Source organism: Gymnoscopelus braueri, assembly GCF_963280865.1.
Source record: "Gymnoscopelus braueri genome assembly, chromosome: 2".
NCBI classification, from domain to species: domain Eukaryota; kingdom Metazoa; phylum Chordata; class Actinopteri; order Myctophiformes; family Myctophidae; genus Gymnoscopelus; species Gymnoscopelus braueri.
Window position 1 is genome coordinate 39,512,671 of NC_137604.1, and position 10,012 is coordinate 39,522,682.

General features: G+C 41.1%; 1 protein-coding gene across 1 annotated transcript in view; it reads right to left on the bottom strand.

Annotated features, from left to right (window-relative positions):
- The window catches only part of lef1 (lymphoid enhancer-binding factor 1), a 62,461-nt gene extending 55,095 nt beyond the window's left edge, over positions 1-7,366 (bottom strand). Inside the window, exons 1-3 of the mRNA XM_080454120.1 lie at positions 6,350-7,366; positions 4,247-4,298; positions 2,322-2,446 (exon numbers count right to left, since the gene is read on the bottom strand). Coding sequence (XP_080310246.1) covers positions 2,322-2,446; positions 4,247-4,298; positions 6,350-6,556 — 384 coding nt within the window. The 5' untranslated portion in view covers positions 6,557-7,366. The remainder of the gene's footprint in view (positions 1-2,321; positions 2,447-4,246; positions 4,299-6,349) is intronic.
- Between the last annotated feature and the right edge of the window lie 2,646 nt (positions 7,367-10,012).

The window sequence follows — 10,012 nt, forward strand, 5'->3', positions numbered from 1 at the left end:
AGAGCAATGAGTGAGAGAGTTGGCATGTAGTAAGAAAAGACCTGAGTGGGGAGCAAGAACGTGTGTGTGTGTGTGTGTGTGTGTGTGTAGGGGGGAGGGAGGGGTACACACACGCATGTGTTTGTATGATTCCTCATCTGCCCCGTCTCTCTCTCCCTCTCTCCCTCTCTCTCTCTCTCTCTCCCTCTTTATTGGTTAAGTGAGAGAAACGTATATAAAATGACTACCGTTTTATTGAAGACAGGGCGAGAGGGGGGTGAGGAAAATTGGGGCAAATAAAAAGCAGCCAGAGTGAATGAAATGAAAGTAAGTCTTTAAAAGGTTTTGGCAGAGAGCGAGCAGGCCTGACTTGGCTTGGCCTAATTCATCTGCGTTGAGGGGTAATTTCCTCAACGCAGTCAGCCGGTCTTCATATAGGTCTTTCAAAGTGTGTCTGTATGATAGAATATGCAGTGGAACGTGCCAGACAACAGGTCATTAATGACTAAAAACATTACAAGGCATTGTATCCAAAGTTGCGTAAACTGTTTAGATTTATTTGTAAACACAAAACGGTAAATCATGAGGTCATCAGCCCAAGTCTAAACCGCCCGTCTCCATCTACAGTAATACCATCTTCTACAATAACAGCAAAGACAGAGCAAACGCAATAATTTGACATTATTCAGATCATCGATCGAGTTGTACATGATTCAAAATCCTTTGCGCGCACGACCCCCCCCCCCCCCCCCATCCCCCAAAATCCCACATCTGTTTCTGAAAAGTCGTTGTAATAATAGTAATTATTAAAGTATTCACAGCAATTAATCTTTGCATTCATCCTGACAAACCCAACCCACACATATAGGAAAACGTACACCAGAGTCTAGGAGTTTTGTGACATGAAGTGTTTATCCACAGTCTCCACGCTATCATAGTCTAAGTTGATGAGGCTTTACACTGAATGATAGCCAGAATGACTGGTATCCTTACAAGTGCAGCACATACACACACAACAGGACTAAAGCAGCATGCCCTGCATTTTGTGTCTCGCTGGGGAAAGATTTGCAAACGGGACAGACACAGGAAGTAGTAAGGAACCCCCCCCCCCCCCCCCCCTCACGCAAACAACTCCTGAAATCAATACAGTTCCTGGGACATGGAGTACGACAACACACAGGTTCTTCAATGCACAGGTTCTTCAAACTCTTTCTGCCCCAGCAGATATGAGTGATGTTGCCTTTAAGGCCTTAACTCAGCCATGCTGGGCAAATTGGTAGGGCTTACTTGGGCCCATGTAGACATGCATCACTTAAGGTTTTAACAAGATGAGAAATAATATATGACTGATGCTAATCTACTGGAAAGTATGGTAGGCATTCAGTTACCAAGAGGCACGTATGGTCGCCAAGGGGACGGAGCACAACAGTGCTCGTGTAGCCTATGTGACCAAGTATTGCACCATTATTGCAACAGAACAGCAACACACACACAGTCACACATGAAACTAAAAAGGCCCGAGGATGTATAAGGATGCTACATCCTATAAATGACGAGGAGAGGTTTGAGTGGCAGAAAGACTCGTAACATAATCATTATAATTTATATCAGACAAAACCCAAATCACAAAATGCCCCAAAAACCACCATCACTAAAATAATACCTTGAATTGCAACAACAAAAAACTATATCCACCTTAATTTTTAATTGCATTACAGTGAAAACGGCATCAATAAAACCTTGACAATACAAACCAAAGGTAATGGCTTGACAGAGAAATCAAAGGAAAATAACTCTATAAAGATTCAATACTTGTGGCTTTTGCCTTCAGAGCTTTCATAACACTTCAATAAGGTTTCTATATACACACGTTAATCCAGTAAAGCTATAAATTCATTTGAATTTAAAAAGAATATAGACTAATACACTGAATGCTCACATGACCACTTTAATAAATCTCAAGTGCTTTAATTCCATCACAGAGAAGTCAATATTAGATTTCATTTGGCTGATTATTTACGCCCAAAACAGAACCACTGCTAGCATTATTCCCGTGTCCATTTCACTCTCTCTCGAGCGATCATGACCGCACATCTGATCAATCGAGACTTTGTCAACCCTTTTTGATGATCTGTTTGGTTCTGGTTCAATTTGACTCGGCTTTGAAAAATCTGTGCGTTTCTCATCATGATTTTATGGATAGTTTCTTATACACTTCAGGGTTCATTATACACAACAAAATATAAATATTCTTGTAAGTGAATTCAATTAAGGCATTGATGTATTTATCTATATAATATAAAACTGTTTTGTACATTGCGAAATTAAGAGTTGATACTGACCGTTCTGGGCATGGGCGGCGACAGGGAACCGTTGTTCATATAGGAGTCATTGCTCATGTTGGTCATCATGATGTAACCTGGGTAGCCTGAGTATGGATGGCCTTTACTGTACATGTCGTGCTTCGCTGTAAACGGCAGAAAAAAAGAGACATGTCAGCTATATGTACAACTGCCATTAAGACTTAGAATCAATACATTAATAGCTAATAGATACATCTGTGAATAGCTGCATGAATCAATTACCTACATAATTTATTGCCATATCAACCATTATCGCTACCATTTTATCTAGTGTGGTCAGGATGTTACTTTTGCTACCCATACACATACATAAAGAATGTATTTGATTCACACCAGAATTAGAACTCGCCTCAATTGGAGTGGATTAAATTAAGAGTCAAATTTGAATAAATACATACAACAATTCAGAATGAGATATACACATTGTTCAGTTGTTTTCACAATAAATGTGGCTGCTATAATTCACTCTATAACACAAAGTCCAGCGTGTGTGTGTGTGTGTGTGTGTGTGTGTGTGTGTGTGTGTGTGTGTGTGTGTGTGTGTGTGTGTGTGTGTGTGTGTGTGTGTGTGTGTGTGTGTGTGTGTCACGACAAATGATATCGCTGTCGATCGCTTTGACCCCATGCTCCTGTGTTGCCACAGCCTTTTGTTTGTGCTCTTTTATTCCGGTCTTGGAGAGGAGGGTCGTATTATACACGGAACAATGGAGCCCCTCTGTGCCAATTAGCGCCAATTAGACCAACATACAGACTGTGTCAAAACAAGGGAGACGCCCCAACTGTTCCTCTGCTGCCTTTGACCCAAGAGAGGAGGAACCCTTTTTCATAGAAGAGGCCCTACAATACATCACAGCCCCAATGCAACACCACGCACTCACATCACTGCTTGGTGGCTGGTCGACGCATGCTGGGCTAATAAGGAAGAGGCAAGCGAGTTTGTGTGCGCGCGCGCGCGCGCGTGTGTGTGTGTGTGTGTGTGTGTGCAATTTGTGTAGACAAATGGCAATGTGGACCTAGTAGGAGAGGGCTAGTGTTTGGTTTGCAGGGGGAGGGTTGTTGCCATTCTCAGGATTTGTTAAGGAGGAACAGAGAGGAGGCACACTCCTTGTCAAGGCTTTAATCATGACCTGCAGCCAACCAGGTCACAATACATGGGTCAGACAAGAGACCAATGAACTCAACCGAGTTGCGGCAACGTTGCATGTGCCTGTTTGAGGGTATCATACAGGTCAATTTGATAACGACAATAACAACGTCTGGTACCAAATGTCGTTTTAGACCCCCCCACCCAAGACTCAATAAAATGTATCATTACACAAAAAGTCCACATCAACTATAAAGATGTTATAAGCAATATTTACAATTATAAACAATATTTGTTAAGTACGTAAAAGTCCTCTATCTTACTCTACAGGTTTTTTTCCCCACCACAGGCCACAGGCATATGAGGTAGGTAACAGGTAGGAGTGTCTATGAGGGTTTGCAGCATGTCTTGAGTCTCTTGACTAGACTAAAATCATATTTCAAAACAGCAGAAACAGATAATCAGATAAAAACGTTACAAGTGATTTCTGTATGTTATTGTTGTCTTTCTCACTGTATTCTGTGATGGTATAGTGGTTAAGACCTCCTGTCCCAAAAAACACATCCTTAGTTTGACCAATAAAGGTTTAAATCTGGTTAGTATGCGTCTCCCTTTAGTGGTTTTCCTCTCTAAGTTTCCTACAATCTCTCAGGTGTCCTACAATCAATAATGGGAGGAAAAGAAAATACTAAAAAGGAGAGCATTGCTCACCACCCTCCATTATTTTCCCCCTTCTTTTCTTATTCTCTTTACTGGCAAATTACTGGTAAATTGTTTTTATAAGGGATGCTTTAGGGATGATGAAGAGCGTTTCACTTACCATCATCTGGATGCTCTCTGTGTTTTTCATGATATGAGTCTTGTCTAATTCCCTATAAGGGGAACAGATACAAAACAAATTAAAGGTTAGTTGATACGGAAGACATATACATAAACACATGTCAGACCCTGCTGCCTAGACCCAATGCTATCCTTTCTGTTTGTCACAAAGAAGAAACAAACAAAAGCATGCATTCATGCACACAAACACACTGACAACATTGCCTGTGGATGGGTGATGGAGCAGTCTGCATCAACCTTTGAACATAACCACTTCTTTATGCTTTTACAGTATGCCCTTAGGGGTTTCAACAAATTAACTTGTTTTCACTACCTCATGTCCATCCTTATTCCCGATGTTCCTGTTCTAATCCCACCGCATCCACAAATTAAAACAAAACACTATTTTATACGCAATAAATTCAGGCTCTGTGAAAGAAGGAAAGCGTGAACATTAATAAATCAAATTTAAAATAATTCAAGAGAAATGGTCCTAATGGACGTGTAACTCCATTTTTGACAATTTTCACTTCCTCAGAATGAAATCAACATTGAGGATTTTCCTGCGTTGCGACAACATTTCCTTCATTTTAAAGATCACCCAGCACATCTATTTCTCGATTTTCTTTCTCGCCTTGAGATGGAATTGCTTAAGACGACCTCCTGCATTTGGAGTTCACACCCCTCAGGGTGGCTTCACGCTGGGCCTGGCAACATCACTGGATTCCCAATTAACATCCAGCCTCCGTCCCAGGAGCCACTGTGACATTTGTTAGTGTACGTCCAAGGCAAGATGCACTGAAATTCCATTACCCCTCGGATACTGACAGAATTTGTATTTATTTTTAACTCCAGCTCCAACTGTTGGAAGGATAAAGAAGTTTGTTCCTGATTTCTGAGCTCCAGCCTTTGAGTGTATTGATTTTATTGGAGGCATGCACAGGGAAGATGAAGGAAAAAAAAGGAATTGGACTGAGAAGATGTGTGGAATTTTACAGTTTGCATTGGCACAGAGTTTGGAAGCTGCATCATTAGTCAACCATGCTGGGTCACCATCAGTATGAGTCGAAATGATTCATAAAAGCAGAATGCAGAACTCTTAATATTTATGATGCTTTTTGTATGAACGCAACACATACAATTATTTCAGAGCCTTTTATTCAATTTAGCTTATAAATCAACATCTTAATTTCCCTAATTTCCCATAATATTTGGTATCTCCATATTCACAAGGCTGAGGTAACCACAACTATGGGAATTATTTAAATTATTATTATTATCCAATATTATTACATAATAACATAATTAATCACTAATAAGGCCTAGTAATAACGATAATAATAATAATAATAGGCCTAATATTGTAAAGTAGTAATAAGCCAGTGGTGGTGGTAGTAGCCTAAATGCATCCAGCTAAAATGATTTGAATTCGATTGGACTATTTGCTTTGCTGACATTCTTAGGACTTTTATTCTAAAATGAATCAACGTGTTTTAAAAGCAGGTTTAGGCCTCGTGGCTATATTTCTGAGCCTGTATTTACATCTGATTAGGCCTGTCTATGATACACTATGCTCAAGGCCATACTCATATGTTACAGGCCCATTTTAGTCCAAACTTCCCTGACATAAATTGTCACACACACACACACACACACACACACACACACACACACACACACACACACACACACACACACACACACACACACACACATACACACACACACACACACACACACACACACACACTTTCATAAATGTCCAGAAATATTACAGGACCCCAATGGAAACAAGCCATAGTGCTTTCTTGGGTTTAATCCTTTCAGCATCCTTTTGTATGGCTTATTTTTTTTTTGCAAACTGTTAATAAAGTATTCAATCAATCAATCAAATACCCTACAGGGAGTATTTTAAATCACACAGAAATGGGGTGACCATGGTGTATTTTTGCCATTTAAAGTCAATTAGATTAGTATGCTATACATCTTAATTGCTGGAGGTGCAGTGCTGAACCCCCCAGCCCCAACCTCTCATCAGTGTGCTGTGGACTCCATTAAAAGTCCCCCCACCCCAATTTTTTTAAATAAAAAATAGTCTACTTACATCACAACTGTTGCTGTTTGGACTCGTCTCCGACTCGTTTACTAGAGACGACTTGATATCGGCCAGGTCGCCCTCCTCCTCGGAGTGACTGAGCTCGGCGAAGATCTGCTCTTTCTGTGGGTCTCCCTCGTCTTTAAAGGCGATCATCTCGTCCGTAGCGCAGAGCTCCGGGTCTCCACCGCCACCGCCGCCCGATAGCTGTGGCATCTTGATTTATACTGACAACAACAACAACAACAAACAACCCTCCACACTGTTCAGACGGAGTGCGAAGAACAACACGTCAAAACAGAAAAGAAATCCCCCGATAACAAGCAGGAAAACGTCCCCCGAGCACCGGGCTGCTGCTGCTGCAGCAACACCTCTCAGTGGAAGCGTGGCGTGGAGGAGAGACACGCTGCTGCTGGGTGTTTGTGTTGTTGGCCAAAAGCAACAGGAGTCTCTCGGCAAGTAATAAATAGGCTGTGAAATGTCAAAGTGAACCTTTTAAAACAGGACCAAAAAAACTGGAGGTGCTGTCGTTTAGGGAGAGTTTTGATTGCACGCTTCAAACAGCGGCACTTTTAAAGAGAAACAGACATTCAGTCAAAAATCACATCAGTTCTGTTTTCATGTGACTGTCTGAGAGAACGAATGCTCCGGTGGGTGAAAAGATAAAGTATTTGAAGAAAAAGGTGAGACGTATTTCCTCCTCGTGTCAGTCAGTGGTCCTCCTAGATTTACTGTCCTTGAGTCAAGTGGGGTTTAAAGAAGAAGGGAAAAAAAGTCGAAAAAACAATGTCTGGGTTTAAAGCAGGTAAACTGTGATGGGAAGCGTCTCACAGCCCAACTACCAGGTAAACAACAGGCTACGCATTGATCTGTTAATAGGCCTGGGACACATAAAATACATCCTCGGGTTGAAAGAAGCCGAATCAAAAGTCATAAAACAAAAAAATGACGAGGATAGAAGACCGACTTCCGAACTGGAGCTCTGCTCCAAGAAAGTAATGTAACGAGTGTGTGTGTGTTGGTAATGTAGCTCTTCCCTCTCTCTCTCTCTCTCTCCCTCTCCCTCAGCTCCCTCTCTCTCTCTCTCTCTCTCTCTCTCTCTCTCTCTCTCTACCTCCCTCAGCTCTCTCTCTCTCTCTCTCTCTCTCTCTCTCTCTCTCTCTCTCTCTCTCTCTCTCTCTCTCTCTCTCTCTACCTCCCTCAGCTCTCTCTCTCTCTCTCTCTCTCTCTCTCTCTCTCTCTCTCTCTCTCTCTCTCTCTGGATGGGAGAGATGAAAGGGAGACAGACTCTGATTGACACTCCTGAGAGAGAGACTGGAGATTTATACATCTCACAACAAATGGGTAGACAGGGGGAGAAGAGAGAGGCGGGGGTTGAAGAAGACAGCGATGAATCTAACTCACACGGTGATGTAAAAACAATATTAGGAAAAGACAGACGTTAATTCGGTGGAATTTGATATAGATTCGCTTATTTATTACGAGTTTTTATTGAGAGAGAGAGAGAGAGAGAGAGAAAGGACGCATTGGCCGCATTGAAAAAGGCTCACCGCACATAAGTGGCAAAACTGTCAAAATGTTGTCTATTTATTTGCATTGACAACATATGAGCTAATTATCGGCCTATAAAAACCATCAATATTTAGTTGCAATTTGTACTTTTGTATGGGGCCTATATTTGGATGGAAGCTGGCCTGGGGTATAGGCAATTGTGAAGGGGGGGGGGGGTAATTTGGGGTCTGTTGGCTGCTGCCCTTCTAATTACCCACAGCAGTATTGAAATTAAGCCAATGTTCTCCCGTCTACGTACATTGCCTATCGTGAAACGAAATGTGAGAATATTTTTATTTTATTTTACCTTAACCATATATTTTTTTTTCATTTTTTAAGTAAAGCACACTGCTGGTTTAAAATATTCAAATCCATATGAAACGAAATATTTTTCGATCGTATAAAAACAAAACGACATCACTTGATACGTTAAAACATTCGCAATATTTAAGTTGTTTTTTGCTTGGCAACAGGACAAGAAAATAAGCAACGGGAAAGTTTCCCCTTGAAGAGTCGGAAATGTTTCATGAGAAAAGAAAAAGAAACAAAAGGAAAAGAAGAAAATGGGGGAATAAGAAAAACACGAAGCCGTGTGTTTGTGTGTTTCTGTGGCTCTGGCTGCAGACTGCAGAGAGATTGCGTGAGAATAACTCGGGTTCGGGAGGCAGATCTTTATAAAGCACGGAGGTGGGGTTAAGCGGGCGGAGCCGCGGCTGCCTTTGATCTTCTGGCGGCTGGCTCTTTCATCCCCGGCTCCCCCCTCCTCCTCGCCCCCCTCCCCTCCCCTCGCCCTTTGTATGACTAAATTTGGTATGAGTGTGGAGCGGGGCCAACATTTCCACGTGTGCGTTCATCCCAGCTGAGAGAGAAGGAGGCAAGGGTTCTCTTCCGGGTAAAGGAGACAGCGAAAAAGATCAAAGGCTCTGGTTTTGGAACTGAGCGTGGATTCAAAAGAGCCGAGACTGGCTGCATTCCAGAGAATAGCGGAAAGCTTACTCAAACACGCGCACGCACGCACGCACGCGCACACACACACACACACACACACACACACACACACACACACACACACACACACACACACACACACACACACACACACAGCTGTGCGCGCAAGAGTGCATGTTATAGAGTTAATTAGAAAGATTTCACACAGGCAGACCTGAACAAGCAAACCTTTCATTAAAATATCATTTAACATTTTTTCCCCTTGTTTTCAGCCTTATGTGAAATTGTCTATGTGTAATACAAGGCAACAGAGTCTGGGCTGTTTGTCTTTTTCCCCAGGACTCCATTGAAGAAGCCGACATTCTGCTTCATTCATTATGGTTCTGTAATTTAATAATCCTGTTACATTTTCCACTTTTGTAAATTGTTCCATTATTTTTCTTGTGCCTTAGAAACGAGACTTCTGGCCACGTTGGCCACTGCAAAATTATAGCTGAAACAAGGACACCATTACAAATGTATTTTCTTCATTTTTCCTTGCTGAATTGAAAGGCAATGCAATGAAGGCTTATTGGTCTACACACCATAGTGTCCTAGTCAATATTGGCCACATAAATGCTAATTCATTTAGTCCATATTCTCTGAATGTGCCTGAACATTTTGGCCAACCTTAGACCCAGTGTATTGCTAAACTCAGTGTAATGTTAAAAGCCCTCTTCAAGCAAAAAAAGTAGTTTGAATTGCAGCACTTGTAAAGATCTATTTCCCCCAGATGTATAAACATTTGGCTGAACATCTTTTTTCGATAATAAAACAGTAATTTTAGATGTTTTAAAAATGATGTATGATATGATATATGATATATGATATATATATATATATATATATATATATATATATATATATATATATATATATATATATATATATATATATATGTACACACACACAGGTATATGCTGAGGTCGAGGCTAAACGTAAGTATATACACTGCCTACACAATTTGCTGAAGATGGACAATCTCTGCTAATGGTGAGAAGCTGAAATTAGACTGGTATGGCCCTTTAATGCTAATCCAAATTAGTCTAAATCATTTGAACTAAACCATAACAAGTAATGCAGTAATTTATATGACATGCATAAAACATGATAACTTTAAAACAGGCCTAAATT